Genomic DNA, 26,322 nt, shown 5'->3' on the forward strand with positions numbered 1-26,322 from the left:
TTCATTACAGCCGATACCATTTAAGGGCACATTCTGGAAAAATTCTGCCCATTTGTGAAGGGCTCTGGGTAAGAAAAAAAAAAAATCCTTTCTGAGAAATAGCAACCAGAAACCAATTACAATTGACAGGTTTATACCCACAGGGATTTGTGGTTTAAATTTACACTATCCAAGTGGCAGGAGAATCCCCAGTAATTAGAAACATCTTCATCTGGTAACAAGGCTGGCAGAAGCAAATGCAAAACCTCTTTGAAGACACACAACCCAGGCTCCACAGAAATCCCATAGTTAAACACCGTCAAACACCAGCCCGCAATCCAAAGCTATGAAACACACAGGGAAACCGTCTCACAGGCGACAGCAGAAATAAACACACAGCAAAGCAGCAACAAAAGCAGCAGAATTAGACCCCTATGCTACCAACGCTTCCAAAGGGGCACCCATCAGCCTGGGAAACAATCCATTAACAGTGTCAGGCAATGCAGACAAATCCCAGCCTAGGAATGGCTTGTGTTCCCCAAGGTAACTTGAACATGTTATTCAGCCATCAGAATCTCACTTCCTTAGAAAGCAACATATTAGATCACAAAAGCTTTTGGAATCCACATGTCAGAACCTCTTGCGGACACAGAGGCACAATTTCCAGCACATGTTTGTGCTCAATAAACATTGACTAAATGAATTTATAAATGAATGAACAAGGTAGCTAGATCTGACCCAAGCTCGAGCCCTGCAGAGCCTGGGAACAAGAGATGTAGAAGAAGGAGGAGAAACAGATTGTATTTCCTCTAAAGCACAAGTGCAACTGTCTGGAAAGTGTGTAAAAAGGTTCAATGTACATCAGGAACATCCATCTCCCTGGCACTTCTGGTCCCAAACCCAGGACTGCATGGACTCGTCAAGGCTATGCTACTCCCAAGTGCGCCCCTGTCCTCCGCTCCTCTGCAGTGCTGGGGATCTTAGCGCCCTGTCCTTGGGAAAGCATGCAGCCTGGGGTCAGGGGTTGGACGTTGGGAACAGCCTAATAGCCCCAGAGATGGTGCAGCTCTAAGGCATGCTTGTTCCCCCAAACGAGTCCATCATTGTCTGACAAAGTGACACGAATGCATTCCAGCCATGTGGCCTGGATGGAGCTGGAGCTGAAAACCTTCGCCCAGGCCCACTTTCCTAAGAGTTCACCTTTGAGGTCATCTTCATTCATTCAACAGATATTCACTGCACTTCTGTTCACCGCCCTGGAGATGCGGGGATGAGCGAGAGTGAAAATGGCCATGCTCTCCAGGAGTTTTCATTTTTAGGAGAAGAGACAGGTAACAATAAAAACAAATATCTGGAAAAAATATAGGGTGTCCCCCTAAAACTGTACACACACACTGAATAAATTAGAAAGGCGGTGTTTATTAAAATACACTTCATTTTCAAAAGCGAGCTATCAGCTGTTGAAGTGTGTATACATTTTTCCTGGGACACCCTGTAAGTGCAAAGGATGATAAATGCTATTTTCAAAAACAGAAGAGGGAGAAGAGAGAGGGTCACGCATGTTTTATGTCGTCCCTACTGCCTGTGTTGAACCCAAAGTTTTTTTGAGGTGTGTGTGTGTGTGTGCGTGTGTGTGTGTGTGTGTGTGTATAAGTTACAGTTTCCTTTGACCTGCCTGTCTTTGTAGCTGGGTCCTCCAGGCCAGTGAAAGGGGAAGTGAGGATACAGAAGTGTCAAAATATTTGTGGAAATGTCTTTACGTTTAATGATCATTGCTGTCACTCTATCTGATTCCTTTACGGTTCACTCACACACACTCAGGAAAATTCTTTCTCTTTGTGAGTTTTAAAGTTCTGCTTATGAATGGGCTCTCTGCATCGCTGTTAATGCCAAGACAGAAAGAGAAGTTTTCCCACGCGCAACCTTTCTAAATAAAGGCAGTGCTGGCGTGGCGATCGAGGCAATGAATAAGCAGTCACAAATAAGATGTGAGCTTGCATTCATTTCCGACAGCAGCAGCCTGGCTTCTTCCTGTACACTGTTGACAGAGGAACTCGAGAAGGCAAAAACCTTTCAAACAACAAGGAGTCTCTGAAGTGCGAGAACAACATTCTGCAGGTGATGGATGAGCGACCCTTCTCCTCAGAGTCCTCAGGGAACTCAATCTGCCCACAGATCTCAGCCGCTGGAGCAGCTAAAAGACACCTGAGGGGCGCCCCCAGTCCGCCCCCTCCTGAGGATGATTGTTCTCCTGGGCCAGCTGCGGTGTGGCTGTGGCTCCTTATCCTCTCCTCGTCTGGCAGCCCTCAGGGTGCGGAAGCCTCAACTGAACCAAGAGCTCTTGTTGCAGCCTGAGCTGCTTCCCTCTTATCCTGATCTCAACAGTCCACAGATCTCAGCTTCGTGGAAGAAAAAGTCTTTGATACTTGAAAACCCATAGTGAGGTGAGCTTAAACTTTCCCCCTGTGCAGAAAGACACACAGAGAGAGATCCTGTTTTCTAAAGGTTTTCCTTATAAATTTTTTGATGCATTAATTCCAAGTCTTGCCCTCTATTTTGAAAATAAAAGGCAAATCAGTGGCCCTTGTGCCAAGACCTCTCTCTCTCTCTCTCTCTCTCTCTCTCTCTCTCTCTCTCTCTCTCTCTTTCTCTCTCTCTCTCTCCCCTCTGCCACACACGCGCGCTCTGTTGAACAGATTTTTTGTGTGAATTCTACTCTATATATTGTACCCCCCTCCTCCGCCACATCCTTGCCCAGCTCCATGCTCTCACAGGATCCCGCCAGGACTAGAGCAATAATCCCCCTAATACGTATCCATCCCTGTGGTCTCATATCATATTTTGGGGAGAGAGGAAATGTGAACTGAATATCAGGTTTCAGTGGCTTCTACTTTTTCTTAACTGTAGCATCATAAAAGGGATTGGGGTATGTAATAAAAAAATTGTAATAGAGAGTAGCCAAAATTCAAGAACAAAGGAAAATGCGTACCTTTAGGTCTGATTTGATAAAAAATCCTGCAATGGTCACCTTCAAGGATAAATGAATGCTGTCAGAAACCATTCGGATTCAAACTTCTATACATGTTAATTACATAGGTCTATTCTGAAATGACAGGAAGTAGAAATCATCTGTACTTACTTTTACACTATATTTTACACACAGAGAACGGCTCTAGCCCTCCTGGCATAATCATCCCACAGTTATTGTCTACCCTGATGGAGGGCAACTGTGCAGGAATAAATAGTTACAATGCCTGTTAAAGAGTTAACCATGAATTCTCCAATAGACAGTATCATTGGGCAATTTTACATCTATAAACACCATTAACTTGATTTTATTTGGTTCTCATCCACGTTGTGGCAGGAAGCAGGGCGTCTTTCTTTGTTATTGCTCTGTGGAGGTCTCTGGCATGGAAGTACCACTGCTGGCTTACCCATTCATCAGTTGAAGGACATTTGTGTTGTTTCCAGTTTTTGGTGATTATCAATAAAGCCATTATACTAGTACACATTTATGTGCAGGTTTTTTGTGTGAGCATAACTTTTCGTTTATCTTGGTAAACACCTGTGAGTGGGTTTGCTGTGGGAGAGTTCCAATTTCTCCACATCCTTCCCAGCATATGGTACTATCAGAGTTGAAAACATTTTAAAGAAATTTTAGTCATTCCAATAGGTGTGTATCGGTATGGACTTGTGATTTTAGTTTGCATTTCCCTGATGACTAATGTTGCTGAGATTTTTATCTGCTTACTAGTAGCCCAGATCGGGGGAGCTGGCGGGAGCGAGCCGCAGGTGCCCGCTGGAGCCGGGAGGGACCTGCTCCGATTCCGATTCCGGATGTGGGAGCGAGCCTCCGGCACCCGTAATGTGACATTATAGTGGACAATTTGCATATTACCTCTTTTATATATATAGATTTGCTTGCTGTCTATATTTTTCCTTTTGTGAAATGTCTTCAAATCTTTTGATATTTTAAAAATTGGTTTTCCTTAGGTCATTAACAAAAATCTGTCTTCCTCACTGTCTTGGTCCATTTTTGTTATTGGTCAAAGCTCCTTATTACCTACAGGACAGAGTCCAAACATCTCAACAGTGGCATAAACAACACCCTCATAATTAGCCCCTTCCCTTCTGCTCCTAAACACATCCAATTAGTGCTTAGTAATAAGGGGAATTAACATTTCACTCAAGGTTGCCAAACCCATCACAAATATGCTCTAAATGACTAGGATAGTAGAAAGAAAAAGGCCTGTGACTTAGAAGACTGTTCCTCCTAACTAACCATGTAGCATCGAAACAGGTCGTTTAGAAGCAACAAAAGCAACAGATTAGTTTCCTCATCTGTACAATGAAGGCACCATTTGACATGGATCAATGATACATCAGTTAAAATGTTATTGGTTCTATGGAAAAGCTGGCTCATATTAGCTTAAATTACAAAGGGAATTTATAGATTCTTATAATTGGGAAGTCCAAAAAGATTTGAAAAACATTAGGGGTGGTTCAAACAACTTAACCAGGAACTAATTTCCCCTTCACCATTTATTTCTTGGCTCTGCTTCCTCAGTGTGGCTTCATCTTACACAGATCTCAGCAGACCCTTTGCTACAAAACGACTTCCACCTGTTCCCTGGGGCTGTATGCCTCATTCAAGCAAATCTTAGTGCCAGTATTATCAGCCCAAGTTCTGAGATGGACTCTAAACACACCCTCTGAGCTCACATGTCCATCCCTGAACCAATCATTGTGAGAGAAGGGATAGAATGTGGTCATTGGCCTGGCCTATGTCATATGGTGCTAGGTCCAGTCCCACTGCTGAGGGTGGATTCAGCCTCCCCATAAATGCATTAATTCCCGTGTGGAATGGAACATTTGGGAAGCAGGAAGAAGAGAAAGAAAGATGCAGAGTCAAGCAACACATGTTTGCGGTCAGTGGATTTCAAACTTTTGGGGGTTGAAAAGAAAACCCAATATATAAGATATAAGTAAATGGAGCTTCATAGGCTGATACAGGAATGCAGGTTTAGAGCCCTGCCTTTTGTTGCTTCTAAGAGACTTGTTTAGAAACCTAGTTCTCCAGGAAACAAGAACACAAATAATATCTTTGAGTGTATCCAGCTCTATTCTTCACTATTGCTTAATAAGCAAATATCTATAGGACAACATGTGTTCATGCTGACTGTCCCAGGCACTTCCGCAGGCCTGGTGCTGTTTGGTTTGTACACAGCTTTATGAACTAGGTAGAATATTAATTTTATTAAGAATATGCTTTATAGTTACGGACTTCTCAACACAAAGACTTATCAGTACCCCACTATCATTTTTCAAGCTTACCAAAGCTTTCAACTATTTATCTACATTTTGGATAAAGACCAGAGCATTAAAGCCACAGATCAGCACAAATTGCTGACAACACCAACTGATGCGGAGAGCTGGGGAGAAAGGGCGTGAAGGCAGGAGAGCCAGGGCTTTCTTCAAATGACCCGTGATCAGAAACTTGGTTTCCTGAAAGACCCAGGGAATTAACAAAATATTATGTTTACTTCGAAGGTCATGTGGAAAGTATTTACACCTCTTGGAAAAAGTTGATGTTTTCCTTAAGAAGAGCTTTGGCATAAAATCTGAAATACTTTAAAAAAATATTACGATGTAAAATGGTGAAAAAATGTACAAAACAAAAAAATTCACCATCTTTACTAGTTTTAAGTGAACATTTTGGGGACAGGAAGTGCACTCACGGTGTTGTGCAACCACCACCACTGCCCATCTCCAAATATTTTATCTTGTAAAACTGAAACTCCATACCTATAAACAATAGCTCCTCATGCCCCCTTCCCCAGCCCCTGGCAGCCACCATTCTACTTTCTGTCTCTATAATTATTCTAGGTACCTCATATAAGTGGAATCATACAGTATTTGTATTTTTACTAATTGGTTTATTCCACTTGGCATAATGTCCTTAAGATTCATCTATGTTGTAGCATGTGTAGCATGGACATTCCTTTTTAAGGCTGAATGATATGTATGTACCACGTTTTATTTCTCCATTTATCTGTCAATGGGCTACTGGGTGGCTTCCACTTTGGGGCTATTGTGAAGAATGCGGCCATAAACATGAGTGTACAAATATTTCTCTGAGACCTTGCTTTCAAATTTGGGGTGTATATATCATACTGAGAAGTGGAATTGCTGAATCATATGGATGAAGTATTTTTTATGGTACAGTTTTGTTTTGTAAAACTCTTTAAAATATATTTTAAAGAAGCAAATACTCAGGGATGAACAATTCGGTGATTTCATTTTCTAGTTTAACAATAGCTATAACAGAGAAAGCAACCAGACAAAACTTTTGGAAGATCAAGTGGCTTCTTTCCTATCCATGGAGATTTAAGCCCTTAAGGGTTGGATTGTGTTCTAGGTTTGCATTTGTGGAGGTCTCCAATCACAAAATCAATGTAAGGGATCCATAGTGTAACCCAGGTTTAGCTCAGAGCCTGGGCCTAAGAAAACAACGCTGTGCTTCAGGAGTGAGACAAAGAGGAACTTCTTCAGCCATCGGGGAGAGGCGCTGCCTTACCCAGATGTAACCTATTTCTGCTTATCTGGCCCACAGCCTTCCTCTCCAATCTGGACAGGACACGATGACAATGGAAACAGGTCTCCGTTGCTTCCTCAGGGGGGAAAAGAACATCTCCTCGTGAAGATGGCTTTAATACTTGTACCAAAGGTTCCATGTAATCAAATTTGACTTCAACTAGACAATATTTCTCAAAGAGAGTTGGCAAGGTCTTTGCAGTTTCGCCAGCTACGAAGACAGTCATGCTTTCAAACCAAGAAACGTGGTATTGAAACTTCTCCCAACTCAATCGACTTCACTGAAAAAAGAAAGCTAGCATTTTGCTCACATGAAATAGGAGTAACTCAAGTACAGGCCTCATATTGTGTCCTGGGTGGTGAGCAGCTGACACAGTAATTTGGTGTTGGGACAGTTAGAGAGAAAGAGTTTGTGTCTCTCTATAAAGAAGAAAGGCCACACTTTGGGTCAGAGCCATTCTACCCTGAACAAGCTGGGGAATGTTTCAGATGTGGCAACCAAGACACTGTCTCGTTCACACACTCATTAATAGTATCACCTTTCATTAATTGGGTAACAACAGATAATGAAAATTAATCAAACAAAACCCCTTTTGATATAGTCTTCAATGGTGATGTCATAGACCATTGAATAGAAGATGCTTTTTTCTCAAGAGACTGCTCTCTGACTGTAAGTGCTACACATTCCCAGGATGATTGTGAACCAGGAATTAGGTTGGTTTTGTTGGAAAAGACTAAGAATGCTAAATATCTTCTCGAGTGTCTTTCAGATGACTGAAGTCACTGCTACCTTAGACTCTCTTACCTAAACATTTCTATGTTATCACCTTGTAATCTAGGCTTCCACCAAAAACAAGATTTCAGAGGATAAAGAATGAACAGCTTATCCCTTACTCTGCCCTGTCCCTTCCCTTCCCCCTCTTCCCAGGGGCATTTCTTTCTCACCTGTCATATGTTGCCACCACCCTATTGTGTATGTATGTCATTTATATATCGTTACCACCCACCAGGGCGAAAGAGCATTCTTGCTAACAGCATTGATGTCTCTGGCTCTTTCCTCCTAGTGCATTTGGGTCAAACTGAAGTGTGCCTAACTAAGAATCCCCAGGGGAGACTGCTTTTTCTTTTTTTTTTAAATCCTCACCCGATGGTATGTTTTTATTGATTTTAGAGAAAGGAAGTGGGGGAAGAGAGAAACATTGATTGGTTGCCTCCACTACATGCCCCAACCTGGGACCAATCCCGCAACCTAGGCATGTTCCCTGATCAGGAATTGAAACCACAACCTTTTGGTGTATGGGACAATGCTCCAACCAGCTGAGCCACCCAGCCAGGGCAGAGGAGACTGTTTTAAATGCAAATTCCAGGGACTCTGACTTACAAGGTTTAGAGCGGGTGCCCAGGAATCTGCATTTCAACAACACCACAGGCAATTCCCGGTAGGGGGCCTGCTGACCTCACTTTAAGAAGCAAGGTCTCACCCTGGCCAGTTTTGCTCAGTGGATAGAGCATTGGTCTGTGGACTGAGGGGTCCCAGGTTCGATTCCGGTCAAGGGCATGTACCTTTGTTGCAGGCACATACTCATTGGGGAGTGTGCAGGAGGCAGCTGATGGATGTTTCTCTCTCATCAATGTTTCTGACTCTCTATCCCTCTCCCTTCCTCTCGTAAAAAATCAATAAAACATATTTTTTTTAAAAAAAAGAAGAAGCAAGATCTCGCCCTAACCGGTTTGGCTCAGTGGATAGAACGTCGGCCTGCAGACTCAAGGGTCCCAGGTTTGATTCCAGTCAAGGGCATGTACCTTGGTTGTGGGCACATCCCCAGTAGGGAGTGTGCGGGAGGCAGCTGAATTGATGTTTCTCTCTCATCAATGTTTCTAACTCTCTATACCTCTCCCTTTCTCTCTGTAAAAAATCAAATATATATATATATATATATATATATATATATATATATATATGAAGCAAAGTCTCAAAAAAAAAAAAAAAAGTAAGGTCTCAAGGATGACAGCCCAGCATCTCTGTCCCAGCTGGGAGCTCGGTTTGGTCAAGAATGATATGGATGAGTGTGGCAGTTTCCACGCTTTCCCCAAAGCATCTGAGAGCAACCAAATGTTTCTGTAAACACAATTGGCTGGGTTGTTTTCTGTGGTTAATCATTATGAGGAACTGCTTCAGATCGCGAGGCCCAGTCACACTTCTGCACGGCTCAGTGTAATTAAGGGCGGAAGTTTCTGTTTTGGGTGTTCCACGCTGCCATGAACCGTGACTGACAGATTGGACAGGTAGAAATTCCAGACCAAGCAGCAGCTCCACAGAGCTTTGCAAGCTGGGAAACAGCCAATCCCTTCCCCTTGGCCTCAGTTTTCTCATGGGCAAGGGAACTAGGTCTTGCCTCTCATAGGCATTAGGAAGATAAATGAAGAAAAAAACCACAGTGTCAAATGACATGCCACTCTTGAAATCCAAAGTGAAGACTTACAGCAAATGTCTCTGTTGCCACTGTGAGAACTGGGTTGTCTTTTTAAAAGCTCACCCGCAAAAGCAAGAAAAGCTCCAGTGAGAAGCACATTCTTTAAACCAGGTACTCAACCAGACTCCTCCTCAGCTGGTAGGGCATTTAACCTTCACAACCCTTTGAAATACAGAAGTGGATTATAGACATTCCCTCAGATGACAGGGAACAGAGATGCCACTTATCCTGGGGCGGCGTCCACAGAAGGGGAGGTCTACAGGAGAACCAGAACTTAGTGATCCCAACCCACACCCTTTCCCTTTTGAAAATCATACACTATAATTGCATAATTAAGTAATATGTGCCTAAATCCGTCTTGTAAAATCATTGCAGATGAAGCTAACTTCCTCTGTGAGCCTCTCCCTCTGCAAATGCCTTATCCTTCCAGGAGGGATTCACTGCTTTTGATTTGGTGAATATTCTTCCATACCTGGCTCTATGCAGGCACACTGATATCTGTACCTCTAGAAAACATACAGTGTGACTTTATGAATATACTAGAGGCCTGGTGCACAAAATTCATGCACTTGGAGGGGTCCCTCAGCCTCGCCTGCGCCCTCTCGCAGTCTGGAGTGCTTGGGGGATGTCCAACTGATGGTTTAGGCCTGGTCCCCGCAGGGAGTGGGTCTAAGCTGTCAGTTGGACATCCTTAGCACTGTCATGAGCCCAGCTCAGGGCTTCTGGCTGAGCAGCACTCCCGCTGTGGAAGTGCACTGACCACCAGGGGGGCAGCTCCTGCATTGAGCGTCTGCCCCCTGGTGGTCAGTGCATGTCATAGCGACTGGTTGTTCCTCTGTTTGGTCAATTTGCATATTAGCCTTTTATTATATAGGATGCTTTGTGTATATGTTTTTAAAGAGAGATGGGAATCCCATCATACACATCACTCTGAAACTTGCCTTTTGCACTGAACAATGCGTCTTTGAGGTTTATTATTGCATATATATATATATATATATATATATATATATATATATAATTTACTGGCTTTAAGTGCTGCTGAGACTTCAGATTGTGGCTGTATCCCCGTCTATCAGCCATCCACTTATTGTTGAACTTTTTGATTGTATCCATTGTTTTGCTAAAACAAAAATGGGTTAGTGCACACCCCATTCGTGCTTTCTGAGCACACAGGTGTTTTCCTAAGGTAGATACTATAAAGTGAAATTGCTGAGATGTGGAGTATGCACATTTTTTATTTTTAATAGACATTACCAAAGTAGATACATTGATTTACACCAGTGGTGTATGAGAGGATATATCCCCTCATCTTTGCCAATGATGTTATATATTTTTTAAATGCTGCCAATCTCCTGGCAGAAAAAGGGCATCTTGTTTCACTTAAATTTATATTTTCCTGATTTCTGGTCCAGTGAAGCATTATTTCATATTTCTTGGCCATTTGTTTCCGCTTTATCTACTCTTCACCCATTTTACATAATGTTGCCTGATACTTTTTAAAACTAAATTTTGGGAGTTCTTTATACATCCCAAATCCTAATCTTTTGGTATTTATGCTGCAAATATTTCCTCGTGGGTTATTATTCAGCTTTTTAAAAATTGTGTAGGATATCCTTGTGTATTTTTTCAGTAAGAAGGTTTACATTTTGAGCTGGACATATTTATTGATTCTTTCTTTTATGAATTTTGCATGTTTATGTCCTGTTTATGAGTGCATCCCCCCCAAGTTATAAATACATTTTTGTATATTTTCTCCTGTATGAAGCTTGTATATTTTTCTGGCTCAGGGCACTCACTGAATCTATGTGCTCTCCGTTAGGCATCAGGAATAGTAGATGAGAAAGGATACTAAGCTTCTGTCTGGGAGGCAACCATTTGCACTTTGACTTTCAATTGGATTCAACTGCGGGGGGGGGGGGGGGGGGTGGAGTAGGGCGATTTAGGAATGTTTCTTAGGCTGCCTGAGAGGAGTAGCTTAGGTCAAAGAGAACAGTGTGAAAAAGGGGTGGCTGGAGTGTACAGGCTGAGAGTAAAGCTGATGTCAGATCTTGAGGGTGTACAAGCTCTGCTGGGAGGTTGGATGTGATTCAGGTCAAGAGGACGTACTTCAGTTTCAGGCTTGATCCTGTGCTGGAGGCAACCAGGAGATATTGTTTCTCTCTCCCCCCTCCCTTCCCACTCTCTCTAAAAATAACGGGAAAATATCCTCAGATGAGGATTTTTTTAAAAAAGTCAAAAATATAGCACATACAATGATGTGCAGTACATAATACTTGATAATGATAATAAACAACTGTGTGGCAGGTTTACATATTTACTAGACTATGCTTTTAATCATTATTTTGTAGTTTGCTCGTTCTACTTATTTAAAAATGTCCTCCGTAAAACAGTATGCTGTGTTACACTTACAGCAGCATCATATATCTCACGTTTACCAAGTCTCTTGATTGTATCATTTCCTCTTGTGCTTGATGTACTCTCATGTTGTTTTATAAATTTAGTGTATACCTGCCAAGAAGGACTCCAGGTGGTTAATTGGGCTTAAATTCATAATCAGAGTCTAGCAGCCTTGGCTGACCAGGGCCTCTGACACATACTTCATTTCAGAGAAAAGCTGCAGACTGATCCGAAAGCCTTCTGCATTGTGTTCATGTCCGGTAAGCCCACCCTTATAAAGGTGTTCCTGGAATCATCTTTCAACCAATCGGCTGAGACCTGCCCTGTCCAATCAGAACTACACAGCTATAGCCTCATTTGCATCTTTACTGACCAATCAGAGCAACTCCACAATGACCAATCAGAATAGGTGTTTATGACCAATCAGGACAGTGCTATTTGGACCAATCAAACTAAGCACATTTGGATTCCTCGTTTGCATAAAAATGGACCAATCAGGAGCCAGGTCAGGCACTTTCTCTATATAAGCGGGCCTCCCTAGTGGCCTTTGGGAGCGCATTTTCAGTTTCCGTTTGAGGGTACATTTACCAGTTTTGAACTGTTCACCTGAATAAAGTTTCTCCTTTTAGGGCACCTCAGATTGGGGACTGCTGTTGGAATAGCTTGGGACCAGCCACCTTTTGTCAACAACAATAATGTCCTAGGCCTTCATATTTGCTCACCTTTCACCGACTCACCCAGAGCAACTTAGTCCTGCATGCTCCATTAATGGTAAGTGCCCTATACAGGTGTATCATTTTAAAAGTATCTTTTATGCCTTATTTTTACTGTACCTTTCTATGTTTAGATACACAAACACCACTGTTACAATAACCTACAGTATTTAGGACAGTAACATGCTGTACAAGTTTGTAGCCTGGGAGCGATAGGCTGTACAGCCCAGGTGTGTAGAAAGCCATGCAATCTAGGATGGTGTAAGTGCACTCTATGATGTTCCTACAACCACGAAATTGCCCCAGTGAAGCATTTCTCAGACCATACCCCTGTCCTTCCCATGAATTACACTGTCCATCTTGTTCTCCTTAAATATGCGACTACTTAAGGCAGCATTTAGAGTTCTCAGCTGAAAGTCACCCAGTGCGGTTACAGAGTTTCTGCTAGAGGCACTGCCTGCCTTGGTTTCCCTGTCTGCGCAAGGGGCATTCCTCAGATGGCGCTGCCAGGAGGGGCCAGAAGCCGTGTCTGGGAGGGCAGGGAAAGTCACCTCAACATTTGTCGGGCGAGCCCTAGACACTAGGAGAGGAGCCGGTAGGCCGTGGGAAGACACAGAGCTGATCCCGCCTAGGCACGGGCTCCAGGCTCTGCAGCGGAGGGGACCCTCTCTCGAGCCCCCGCGCAAATGAGCGGCGTGTGTGCAGAGGGGACCAAACCTAACGCGAACAGCGCGCCGCAGAGGGGCGGGTCTGGGCGCTGCGCCTCCCGGGATCGCGGCTCTCTGGGCACTGAGGGCGGGAGGGGGAGGAGCCACGTGGGGAGGAGCAAAACCTGGAGGGAGGCCCCAGCAACCCTGGGCAGAGCCAAAGCGGCGGGAGCCCGATCCCGGGCTCACTGCCCTGGGAGCACGCGCCGTCCGGCCGATCCCAGCTGCAGCCTCTCCAGCCCACGCCCGCGCTTGCCCCGGTGCACAGCTGAGAAGGGTCCGTGCTGACGGGGGTCTCGGGCTCCTGTCCTATCCCAGAGCGGCTGGGCTGTCCGCCACCTGCGTCCAGGTTGTGCCATGGACCCTTCGGAGAAGAAGATATCGGTGTGGATCTGCCAGGAGGAGAAGTTGGTGTCCGGGCTCTCTCGTCGCACCACTTGCTCAGACGTGGTGCGAGTGCTGCTGGAAGACGGCTGGCGGCGGCGACGGAAGCAGCGGCGGGGCCGGCGGCGGGGGGCGGCGGCCAGCGACCCGCCAGGCCCGGGGGAGCTGCCGGAACCCCTGGACGAGGACGACGAGGACGACGAGGAGACGCTGCCGCCAGGCTTGCTCTGCGGGCCGCCGCAGTGCTACTGCATCGTGGAGAAGTGGCGCGGCTTTGAGCGCATCCTGCCCAACAAGACGCGCATCTTGCGCCTCTGGGCCGCCTGGGGCGACGAGCAGGAGAATGTGCGCTTCGTCCTGGTGCGCAGCGAGGCGTCGCTGCCCAACGCGGGTCCGCGCAGCGCCGAGGCGCGCGTGGTGCTCAGCCGCGAGCGCCCCTGCTCGGCCCGGGGCGTCCCGGCGCGGCCCAGCCTGGCCCTGACCCAGGAGAAGCAGCGGCGGGTGGTGCGCAAGGCTTTCCGCAAGCTGGCCAAGCTCAACCGCCGGCGCCAGCAGCAGCCGGCGTCGCCCTGTTCGTCCACTTCGTCGTCCACCGCCTCGTCCTGCTCGTCGTCGCCGCGGGCCGCGAACAGCGTGTCGGTGGAGCGTATGGAGACGCTGGTGCATCTGGTGCTTTCCCAGGACCACACCATCCGCCAGCAGGTGCAGCGGCTCAGGGAGCTGGACCGCGAAATCGATCGCTACGAAGCCAAGGTGCACCTGGACCGCATGCGGCGGCACGGAGTCAACTATGTGCAGGACACTTACTTGCTGGACGCAGGCATCGAGCTCGACGGGCCCAGCCCGGGAGAGGAGCCCGAGCCGGAGGCGGTGGCTATGGCGGCGGCGCCCCTGGACGGCCAGGTGCAGGCAGTGGCGCTGGAGGAGCTGGCCCAGCGCTGCGACGACCTATTGAAGCTGCAGGAGCAGCGGGCCCAGCAGGAGGAGTTGCTCGAGCGCCTCTCGGCCGAGATTCAGGAGGAGCTGAACCAGAGGTGGATGCGCCGGCGCCAGGAGGAGCTCGCGGCGCGGGAGGAGTCCCCGGAGCCCGATGGCAGCCTGGACGGCGAGCTGCTGCTGGAGCAGGAGCGAGTCAGGACGCAGCTCAGCACCAGCCTCTACATCGGGCTCCGGCTCAACACGGACTTGGAGGCCCTCAAGTCGGACTTGGATTACAGCCAGCAGCAGTGGGACAGCAAGGAGCGCGAGCTGCAGGGCCTCCTCCAGACTTTGCACACGTTGGAGTTGACGGTAGCACCTGATGGGACTACCGGCTCTGGTGGACCCTCGCGGGAATCCCGGCCTCAGCCCGGCGCTGAGGTGTGGGTGGACCAGGCCCGCGGACTGGCCAAAAGCTGTCCTGGCAACGACGAGGACTCGGACACGGGGCTGAGCTCCATGCACAGCCAGGACTCAGACTCAGTGCCCGTGTGCGAGTCCCTTGTATAGGAGGAGCAGGGTCAGGAGGGACACGTACGCTTTCCCCTTTCCTGTAGCAAGATCCGGCCAGGCGCCTGGTCGGGGACGTGAAACCAGGCTGCGGGTGGGCCCCGAGCTCCTGCGGGGCAGCAGGCCTCCGACTGGGCTGGGAAGGGCTCCGGAGGCCTGCCTGGTAGAGGCCTCCTGTGGCTGGGGGTGAGTGTGGAGGAGGGTGCAGGACCAGTGTCTCCAATCCAAGCTCTTTCAGGGAAAGGGGGGAGGGAGGAGGTGAGAACCCCTCACACTGGAAAACAAACACCCCAGGGAAACTTGACGTGGTCCGAGCCTATTTGCAAAAGCAGAAAAAGGGGTGTTGTGGGAATTTCACCACTCTTCTGTATGAGGAGGACTGATGGCAGCTAGAATTTTAGGTTGTAGCATAAAGTGCTTTTAAAAGAAACACTTGGATGAAAAGGAAATTCCTTGAATGTTAATTGTGACTCTGAACGTGTTAAAACTAGCCAAAGAGGACACACTGGTGTTGGTTTCAGCCGTACTTAACATCTTTCATAAAACCCATAGGCACTAAAATCCTGGCTGTTTACATTTCTGCAGATATGGAGTTATCCATCTGCTAAGCTGTTTGCCTGTTATTTTCTTTAAAAGACTAAACTGTACTGAAGTCTAACCCCATGCTTCCTCCTAGAAAATACAGTATGTTAGAATGGGATCCCTTTTCCAAAATAACTTTTTATTATTACAAAAACCAAACGTATCTCTTTTGAGATATAGGTTTCTGGCAGACATAATTCTTGGTTAAAATTTAATCTGGGTCTTTGGGGTTTGCTCCTGCAAAGGTTTGTGTGTTTTCCTTTCATTCATATTGCCATTTCATTAACTTAATCACTGTTATTTCAGGAAAAAATAAAAGGGAAGTTCCAGAATTCAAGTTAAGTACAACTAAACTTGCTGTTAAATGAGCACTCCCATTGAAACGTAAGACTTGAAAGCAAAGATCATTGTCAGTGTTCAGCTTTTGAACTGAGCTCTATGATCAAAACCAACCATGACCTTAACAGATTTCACCCAAACCCAAGTCTAACTTCAGTATTTTTGGTCAGGGAACAGTTACTTTTCCAAACTGAAATTGAGATATTGTGAATGCCAGGGTTTACTAGATCAGGCCTGAAAAAGATAAAATACAATCAAGCTAATAGTACATCTTGGGTGAACAAATGGATTAACAACAGCAGGTAGTCATAGATAAAAGCATATAAAAGTGAGCTAACGACTTGAATTACTCTTGTCTGGCTCATGCCTTTGCACACGCCAGGAGATGCAAGTGCAACCTCTCTCTCTCTCGCTCGCTCCCTTGCTCCATAGCTGGAGACAGAGCCCTGGTGGGGACTCGGTGTAATTGTTCCAGTTATTTCAATGAAAACTTATCAGTTGTAGCTAGCTGCTGCCCTGTGGAAGGAGCCTGCTGGCAGTGTTCCCTCTGGAGTGCAGTACTTCTGAGGAATGTGGGATCTAATCTGTCCTGAGGAGGTGTTAACAATGGGGTGTGTGTGGTGCCAGCCTGGTGCAGAAGCCTGGTATCAACCTAACTCAGGAGCGGCTGGCTCCAGTTTCAACACTACATGTGAAGATAACTTAAGAGGTCTTGCTTTATAGAGAAGTTTCCTCCTTGGAGAGATTCTCTGCCTGCTTGTTGCCAGCGGGGGCCTGCTCACCTGACCTGAAGCCATTGGGGTGTCTCTTTTTGAGAGTCAGCATCCCCCTACCTCCCAGTGCTATTACAGCATGTGTGGATATTTTCAAATTTTTAAGTAAAAGGCCGGTTTCTTAATTGATGTTTTCAAAAGACATTAACTGGCATAATTATGGTTTTTTAGTTTTGTCTGATGCAGAAAACATCTATGTGTTTGGCTTCGAGCATGATTAAAATGAGGAAGGGACCAAAAAAACCCCACTGTCCCTAGACAATCATTTGGTCCCATAAACACAAAGCCTAATGATAGCTTTTCTTTTGAGGGAAAGGTAAAATCCTCATTGGAGTGTGACAAATGCTACTTGTCTGAATGGTCTATGCTGGCAATGGGCTGACCTAGTGGTTTTAAAATTATTGTGCTTTTTTTTTCCCCCCTCAGGGTGGTAGGGAAGTTGGACATTTATTAACTCAAAAGCGAGCACAGAAGTTGGCAGAACAGGACTGCCTGGCAGAAAGGGGCTGTTTTCCTGTTCACTGTTATTATTTTAAACTTTGATGGGCTGCTGACGTCAGCAGATATGCCCGAAGCTTGTAAAGCAAATAAAGCCACATCACAGGGAGAAGGCCTGTGGGATTTTCTGGTGCCCTCTTTCCAGAACCTTCTGTCCTGGCCACCTGAAAATTTTTGCCTCTCCAGTCAACAATTCAGGCACCAACCAGGCTTTGTTTTATACCAAAATGAAGTTCAGTCTGCCCTTCCCCGCCCCCATCCAAATCAATTATATCCGCAAAAGGCACTCTCTGTGTGGTTAGGAGAAAGGACAACAGGTGCGGGGAGAGGAAGGAGACAATAGTTCCTTTTATTAAGAGCTTTTGCAAGCCTGAGAAAGGTGAAATATAGATATAAAAAGCAAATCAGTGCCTCTGCCTAGAAAGTGGCTAATGAATGCTAAACATTTTAAAAACTTCATTCCTTTTTTTTTTTTTTTAATAATTATCATGGCATTAAGAATGGAAATGAAGGCTTTGAATGCACTGGCACCAGGATTTCAGTGCCCCTGGTAAAAGTAACCCCTCCTGCTCTTCTAACCTTACAAAAGTTCTGGGGAGGAGAGTGGGGAGCAGGCTCCTCCCAACTAGTCCCATCTTTTTTTGTAATTAATACAATTTATCATATTTTTTTATCTTTAATTAGTCCATTCTTGGCCATCTGATCAAATCAAAAAGATTCCATCTGTCATTTCTGTTTACTTCCTTATGAAACAAGATAAAGACGAGGAGGAGGATTTGCTAATTAGAAAAGTTATATACTATGGTCCTCATGATAGACCTGAAAGTAACAAGTAAAAAGAAAGGAAAATCACTCAGAATCTTGTCACCAAAAGCTTATCACTACCGAAATTTGAGATACTTCCTTCCAGTTCTTTAGAATTGTGAATATTTCATATTTTGCTTATTTTTTAAAACAATATTCAGTGTTAATGAGATTGTTTATATGCTTTTATGCTCAGGTTTTGACAGATTCCTTGTAAGTGGCTCCATCTATCTGTTGGATGTACCATGGTGCATATTATTAGGTCATTCCTGGTATTTTTCATTATTATGAAATGACACTGTGATAAGCTGCTTTGTGCACATATCTGTTTCTCTAATTAGACTCCTTTTCAATGAGAGAGCTTCCCAGAAAGAGAATTTCCAAAGAGTACAAATATTTAAAAACTTGACACTTAATTGCCAAATTGGTTGTCAAAAGATTTGTTCTAATTACAATCCTCTGTGCATGGCAATGCCTATTTCACCACCCCTTAGCTTTCATTAGCTATTATATTTTGGTAAGAAAATATATTGAACAAAATGAATGAATTCTTTGTGGTCCCAGGAAGTCAGGGCTGGCAACCACAGCCTTAAAATACCTTTACAACAGAAAGGGCAGCTCATCCTAACAGGAATGTTAAAAGGACAAGGCACCTTCTCTCCTTCCCATTTCCTTGCTCTCCCTGAGCACTGCTTGGTAATAGCAATCCCGGCTCATGTCAGAGCTGGCCATCCATCTCTCTGAGCAGGAGGGGCCAAAATACCACACCAGCAAGATTAAGGGGGTTAACAAATAAAAGAACCAGACTTATAAAAAGAAAATATTATCTTTTTGCATCTTGAGTCTATCAGAAAAGGTTATGCTTAGAAGGTGATGTCATACAATATATTTGATTTTGTGCTTCTCCCTTCCCACCCATATCAAAAAAGAAGCCAAAATGAAATCAATACACACAGTAAATAGCTATGATACTACATCCGAGCTCATCCTTAAATTCTTGAAAAGGGAAAATTTGGTCACGACAATTTGTGAAGTTTTTGTTCTGGAAATGTTTGTGAAAGGTGTCTTCGTAAACGGAAAGGAAGGAGGATAGGGAGGAACTGTCTTGTTGAGTGCTTTCCAAATGCTAAATCCTGGTGCTTTTTCATGTGCATTGTCTCGCATTCATCTCATGAGATAGAACTTTTGACCTCTGATTTTACTGATAAAGAAACCCACATCACCCTGTTGGTAAGTAGCAGATCCAGGATTCTGACCCAAGTCTGATTCCAAAACCTGTGCCCATTTTGCTATATCACACCAAGCGCATTATACCCACGAAGCGTTTGGCATACTCGGAAAAAAGATCTCACAGGCCCCAGAGTGTTGGCATTGGAATGGACTCAGAGGTCATCAAATCTTGTTCAAGTATTTCCACTCGTGTGGTGGAGTGATTTTCTCTGAATCGTAGAGGTAGTCACTGTCTTCCAGGTGAGGATTAGGGAAAAAAGGAGGAGAAATTCTTACGTAAATACCTGGGCATCTGTCTAAGAGATGAAGCCTTTGCCAATGAAAAATATTTCTCACAAAAATTAATATCCTGTGCATCAGCATGAATGTTTCAACTGCAGGCCTCAAGGGCACAGGTACAGTCACAGCTGGAAGGTGGTATCAACAGCCACAGCTGTGCTGGAGTTGTCCGCAGTGCTTCTAACCAGGCCTTGTTTCTAGTTGAGCCTCTGGGTAAATGAGGATCATGGAAGGGTCAAGAGATGGAGTGCTGGGCCTTGTGTGGGCTCCCGTGTCCGTGGAGTTGGGCATGCACACCTGACTGAGGGTGTCCTTGGCCACGCTGACTCCACTGCGCATGTGGAGGCCAAACCCGGATTACTTTGAAGGACACTGTCCCTCCTCCACCTCTCTCATCCATTCCCATGAAAATTTTCCCTGTTTTCAAACACCTCCAGGATTCCCTACAGCTTTCAGGATAAAATTTACATTTCTTAGCAGGATTTAGTAAGTTGCTGGTTATCCAGCTCAAGGCCCCTCTCCCAAGTCCACTCTTCTCCCGACCTTAAGACCACCGAAGGAGTGGATTCTATTTCTTCATTCACATGACACTGCCTTCCTCCATTCACGGGAGGGCTCTTTTCTATCTTATTTTACTTCATGTTACCCTTCCTCTCCCATTGCCACTCCTAGTTCCCTCCTTACTCCTGCCATAGGCACCTATCCCAATGTGTTTAATCCATGAGCTTCCAAGTCGTTTTATATATCCAGGGCTGCCATGCCGCCCACTCCAGGGGGCACTATTCGTGTTGTATTCTGGAACCATGCTCCAGAGGAAACTTTGAATGGGAACCCTGGAGTTGAGCAGTGTGCTGGCCTAATCCATTTGCTCAGGTATTACATGCATCCTTGAAAAGTAGAATAAAACTGTCTATGTGCTTCTGCTTAATATACATGACTTTCACTGGGCTAGAAAGCCCATTGTATTTATTTCTTTTTTTCACATGACAGTATGTTTGTGTGAGCACTCTGCATTGCAATATGTAAATCTAGTTAATTATTTTCTTATCTTATTTCCACTTATTTATATATTCCTGGGACACCTATGGTGTTAGCAATTTCATACTATCTCAAACAATGGATGATGGAGGGAACACCTGGGCTTTGAGCTTCTCAAGGTGGAGAAAGTCCATGATGTGGTTCTGGGAGTGGATGGTCAAAGAGAATGGGGGGAAGATCAAGGTCATCAAAGCTGGAGGACCAAGGATGTTAGGAGACACATCTACACGGATGTTGAAGCCTCCCATGATGATTTCAGGAATTGGTATGGAGAGAGGAAACAGTCTGGGAGTGAAGGGACAGAGAGAGGTTAATCAATAGAAGCAGTATTGTGACAACAGGGGAGGCTTGCATTGGAGCAGTAACTGGGAAGAGAGGTGAATGACCCTGTGACTCTGATCATGTCCCTCTCAGCTCAGCATACACCAAAAGTTCCCATTTCCCACTGGAGAAAGTTCAAACATCTTAGCACATCCTGCACATACATCTTAATAGCCTCATCTCCCATCTCCACCCTCTCTAGCATCATTGAACCACTTGAGTTTTCTTTTCTGTTCACACCTCTGTCCCTTTGCACATACCGTTCCTTTCATCTTGAAGGATGTCTGTCCCTTCTTCATGGCTTAGTTCAAATGTCATACTTCCATAAACCCTTGCTCAAATGCCCATGCCATTCATTCAGGGAGCTGGTATTTATTGAGCATCTAGCATGTGCCAGCCTTGGAGGCACATATTCATTTGGTCCTTCCTCTGTGCCACCCCATTGAAGCTTTCCAGGTCTGTCGGCAGAGAGGAGACTGGCTCAGCATCAGAGTTCCCAGACTTGACTCAATAATCACCAAACCTGAGAACCAGGCTCCATTGGAATTCCACCAACAGGAAGAGCTGGACAGGTTTCTTCTCATTTCCTCACCTTAATTCCGACTCAGCAGCTTCTACAGCTATAAACAACAAAGGATATTTAATAAGTGAGATGCATTGGTCTGTGAAACAGTGTTCCTGATTCATTAGGAAGTTGTGGTCAGGTTTTATTGCAGTACGTGCTTCATATCTTGATTTCTGGGTACCTGTGTGCACAACTCTGTCTGTATCTGGGCACGAGGTGATTTTCACCAAGATTCATTTACTTTGCCGTAAGCAGAATGGAAATAGCTGAGAGAATCTCTTGGTGGGGGTGCCGGGGGGGGGGGGTGGCGGAGGGCATTCCTTTGGTGTAGAGATTACACATTGGGTGGCATAAGCACCCACTTAGAGGCCAACTTTTAGTCAACAAATATTTCTTAAGATGAGCACTGTGCTAGGCTCTGAGCTCGGCACTGCAGAACAAAGAAGCCTGCTCCCAGCCCTCTGGGAGCATCAGAGCTGCTGCTGCTTTACCTGCAGCTGTGCTCTTTCCTCGCCCTCCTCTTGGCCTGGCCAATACAACTCATGTCTCAATTGTTAGCATAAGACTCCCCTTTTCTGGAAAGCCTTCCATGGGTCCTGGTAGAGATGATGAGTTGTCTATTCAATACCAATTTTTTCTTCATCCTACGAATAAACTCTGGTTATAGTCAATAGCATTGTACATAGCTGCTAAACTGCATTTCCCAGTCTCCCTTACATTTAGGAGTGGCTATTAAGATGTAAGAGGAGCCCTAACTGGTTTGGCTCAGTGGATAGAGCGTCAGCCTGCAGACTCAAGGGTCCCAGGTTCGATTCCGGTAGGCACGTACATTGGTTGCAGGCATGTCCCCAGTGGGGGGTGTGCAGGAGGCAGCTGATCGATATTTCTAACTCTCTATCCCTCTCCCTTCCTCTCTGTAAAAAAACAAGCAATAAAATATATATTTTTAAAAAGATGTAAGAGGAAGAAGTTTTGTCAGAATTCTAGCTGACTTAGTTTTAAAAGGTGCCCCTATTTTCCCTCACTTCCCTTTTTCTCTTTATTTTTGGATCCCAGATATGTTGGCTGGTGCTCTTGCAGCCATTTTGAACAATCTTGAAAATGTAAGCCATTAAGAATGGCAGAGAAAAAGATAGAGGGAAGCTGGAAACTACTTTAAAAGCCTTGGACTGCCTACCTCTGGATTTCTTCATTTTAGATAAACAAATGAACCTTACATTAAGCCTGTTTTTATGATTGAAACTAATCCTAACCAATACAATCCCAAGACTGCTTTATCCTCCTTTCCTGATTGACTTTTCTTCATACCACCACTATTGGGCATCTTTATTGGTATGTGTCTCCCATTACAACGTAAGCTCCATGGCAATAGTGATTTCTCATGGTCTCGAACAGTGCCTGGCACATAGTATATCCTCATTATAAAGTTGCATTACTTGTCATTATTGTTATATATGCCCTCTGGCATAATAGTCATCATACCTGCCACCACACACTTAATGTCCATCTTCCCCACCAGTCCCATATAAAGGAGACATATCTATCTTGCTTTCTGTGTAACATCAGCATCTAGCCTAATGCTAGCACATAATCTATATGATAAAAGCCTAAGCAACTGTTACAGTGGAATGACCAGACAGACCGGTCACTATGATGCCCACTGACCACCAGGGGGCAGATGCTCGACACAGGAGCTGTCTCCTGGTGGTCAGTGTGCTCCCACAGGGGGAGCGCCGCTCAGCCAGAAGCCAGGCTCATGGCTGGGTAGTGCACCGGTGGTGGCGGGAGCCTCTCCTGCCTGCAGCACTAAGGAGCAGGAAGCTGAGCAGTAAGGAGCAGTGAGCAGGCGGGCAGTAAGGACCGAGGGGTCCCAGACTGCTAGAGGGTACAGGCCAGGCTGAGGAACCTCCCCGCCATACCCAGTGCATGAATTTTGTGCACCCTGCCTCTAGGTGATCAATAAAACTGCATCAAGTGGAGCAACTTTTCTTTGCTAGAAACTAGGGCAGGAGAAAGGCGCCTGAGGAGGGCAGGCTGCTTTGAACAGGGGTAATCTTAGTGAGGGAAGCAGTCCAAGTAAAGGTGGGAGGTGAGAACTGGACAGTGTCTCCCAGGGAGCTAGAGGAAATGAAAAGAAGGCCTCTTGGGAGTCTCCTGGATTGGAAATTTACCAAGCTTATGCAGAAAGGTGGAGTGAGAAAAATGGCAGATGCTTGATGTACCCAGGTGCTCATGAGAAATGAAATTGCTCTAAGTGCTTGGAATTCCTAATCTTATTGGATTAATTATCAAAAATATTGAAGACATACAAGTTATGAAGTCATGTGTTGGAACTGAAATAGTGTGTCTGAGCACAGGATAGGGTACTGGAAAAGGATGAAGTAAGCCATGAGAATAATAGAAATTCTGTGGAAGACTTTTGACAGCCTGAGGCTCCAAAATTAAAGGTTCTGGATGAGTACGATTTCCCATTGTTATGGGGTGAATTATGCCCCCAGCAAAGATATGTTGAAGTCCTAACACCTAGTACCTCAGAGGATCTTTCCATAGAACTGTCAGAGCATGGCACCTTGATTTCAGACATGTAGCCTCCAGAACTGTAAGACAATAAATTGTCTGTCGTTTTAAATCACCCCATTTGTAATACTTTGTTATGGCAGCCCTAAGAAACCAATGTTTCCATGAAGGAGGTAGGTCCAGCTGACCCCTGGTTACACAAATTCATTTAATTAAATTAAATTAGTGGAACTTCCTTTATAGTGAGTGATAGACAAAACATTGTGTCCCAGGGGCTATGGAGGCATGAAGTAAATGGGCCTAATTCTGCCTGTGGATGTTAGGGTGGGCTTCATAAAAGGGGTATCATAGAGTTGAGTTTTAGTGAATGAGTAGATATATGTTCATTGAGTAGTTAAAGAGGGAAGAAATTCCAGGTTAAAGGAACAGACTGGGTAAAGACATGGGAAGAACCGGGTTATGAGTGTGTTCAGAATATGCTAATGATTTTATATGGCTGAGTGTAAGTTGCCTGCAAGAAAACAGTAGGAAAAATAGCATAGGACACACAGCAGGGTCAGGTTATGAAAGGTCTATATTTCTAGCTGAAGAGCTTTAGGTAGTGTCCTTTAGACATTACAGAGTCATTGAAGGATTTTAGGTGCATATTTGTATTATTTCATCTGTGCTCTAGAAGACTGACCTGGTGGCAAAAAGGAGGATCTGTTGGAAGGAGACTGCTGCAGTAGTTGGAGGTTGATCATAACAACTTAATATTCGATTAGCGTTTCACCATCTTTATCTATATTTATTTTCTAAGCTTTGTTAATGTTCTCCCAAAGCCTGAGAAATAGGCATTAATAATAATTATCCAAGTTTTAGAGTTGGGAGGCCCAAGAAACTTACAGTTTAGACCCATACATACATCTCACAATTAGAGACAAAAAAAAAAAAAAAAAAAAAGGAGTGGTCAAATGCATGGACTCTGGTGCTGACTCTCACAATTTGGTTGGGCAATTTTATTTCCTAGCTGGGTGACCATGAACAAGCGAGTTAATTCTAATCTCAGCCTCTTGATCCATGAAATGAAGATAAAGATAATAATTACTCTTTGAGTTGTTGCAAAGTTTAGATGAGTGTATAATGACTCAGAAAAGTGCCCATGACAAAGCATGTGCTATATGTCTGCTATTATTAAGAACTGTTTTGAGAGGTGTGATGGTTAATCTTTTGCGTCAACTTGACTGGATCACTGAGTGCCCAGATATTTGGCTAAACCCTATGTCAGGGTGTCTCTGTAAGGGTGTTTCCTAATGAAATTAGCCTTAAATTGGTTTTAGCAATAAAGCAATTTGCTCTCTCAAATGTGGGTGGGCATCATCCAATCTATTTAAAGCCTGAATAGAACAAAAAATTGGAAGAAGGAAGAGTTGATCTCTTGCTACATGATTGCTTCAGCTGGGACATTGAACTTGTTTTGTCCTCGGTGCTCCTGGTACTCAGGCTTTCAGACTTGGACTGAATTGCACCACTGGCTTTCCTGAGTCTCCAGCATCCAGACAGCAGATTGTAGGACTACTCAGACTCCATATAACACGAGTCAGTTCATACATATACATATACATATACATATACATATACATATACATATATATAAAAGGCAAATATGCAAAGTGTCCCCTCGGGAGTTCAGCCAGGAGACCAGAGTTTGATTGCTTGCTATGATGTGTGCTGACCACCAGGAGGTGGCGTGGAACATGGTGGGCGGCCAGCGGTGGCAGGGCGCCGAGGGAGGGAGTGAGGGAAGGAAGAGGTGGTCTTGCATGCTCAGCAGACACTGCTGGCACCCTGCCCCACCCACTGCAAGAGCCGCTGCTTGTTCACAGGCCTTTTATGATTATATATATATATTCTCCATCCTACTTTTTCTGTTTATTGGGAGAACCCTGACTAATATAAGAGAGCATTTACAAAGGGCTCCAGAACTATAGTGTCCCCTTGGGAGTAACATCGAGAAGGATGTTACTCCACCTGGAGGGATTTGGGAAAGCAGAGGAGATGGAACCTAATAGGTGTATGTGAATGTGATGGGTGGCAAAGAGGAGGAAAGGCATTCCAGACAAAGGGGAACAGAACATGCAAAGAGATGAAGAAATGAGGACCATTGCATGTTAGGGGAAGGTGAAGAATGTGAAACACAGGGTATGTGTGGAAGAGGGTGGTAAGAACATGATGTTAGCACATGATGGGACACATGATGTTAGCATGATAGACTGGGACCAGTTCTGAAGATCTTAGAGTTGGAGTGTGTGATATCATCAGATATGTCATGTCAAAAGACAGCTGTGGTGGCCATGTGTGGAGGAGAGAAATGTATATGGAAAGACCAGGGAGGAGGTAAGCAATGACTTAGGGCCAGAACTAGGGCAGTGTTTGTAGACATAGAGGGGAAGAAATAGATGTGAGACATTTATGATTTGGAACAGATAGAACTAGATGCCTAAATGTGGGTGGTAAGGAAATTAGAATTGAGGAGAAGTAAAAGATGACAGATACCGGTCATCTGGACAAAAAATTGAGAGAGGTGTTCAGACCTGGGAGTAAGATGAGTTGAGCTTTGAACATGCTGGCTGTGAGATACTGTTCAGACATCCAGGT

At 44.9% G+C, this 26,322-nt stretch overlaps 1 protein-coding gene and 1 long non-coding RNA gene across 2 annotated transcripts; both read left to right on the forward strand.

Annotated features, from left to right (window-relative positions):
• The first annotated feature begins 11,030 nt into the window (after positions 1-11,030).
• On the forward strand, positions 11,031-22,037 carry LOC118664845. Its single transcript, XR_004970429.1, has 3 exons — positions 11,031-11,952; positions 12,077-12,218; positions 21,052-22,037. It is a non-coding gene; the product is annotated as an uncharacterized LOC118664845 (long non-coding RNA).
• On the forward strand, positions 13,030-15,658 carry RASSF10 (Ras association domain family member 10). The gene has a single exon (XM_036325445.1). It carries the CDS (start codon positions 13,225-13,227, stop codon positions 14,737-14,739), a length of 1,515 nt encoding a protein of 504 aa, XP_036181338.1. The 5' UTR covers positions 13,030-13,224; the 3' UTR covers positions 14,740-15,658.
• Positions 22,038-26,322: the final 4,285 nt, after the last annotated feature.

Source organism: Myotis myotis, unplaced genomic scaffold (assembly GCF_014108235.1).
Source record: "Myotis myotis isolate mMyoMyo1 unplaced genomic scaffold, mMyoMyo1.p scaffold_m19_p_10, whole genome shotgun sequence".
NCBI classification, from domain to species: domain Eukaryota; kingdom Metazoa; phylum Chordata; class Mammalia; order Chiroptera; family Vespertilionidae; genus Myotis; species Myotis myotis.

Coding starts and splice junctions, on each gene's coding strand:
- RASSF10 (XM_036325445.1), top strand. CDS start 13,225: ATGGACCCTTCGGAGAAGAAGATATCGGTGTGGATCTGCCAGGAGGAG.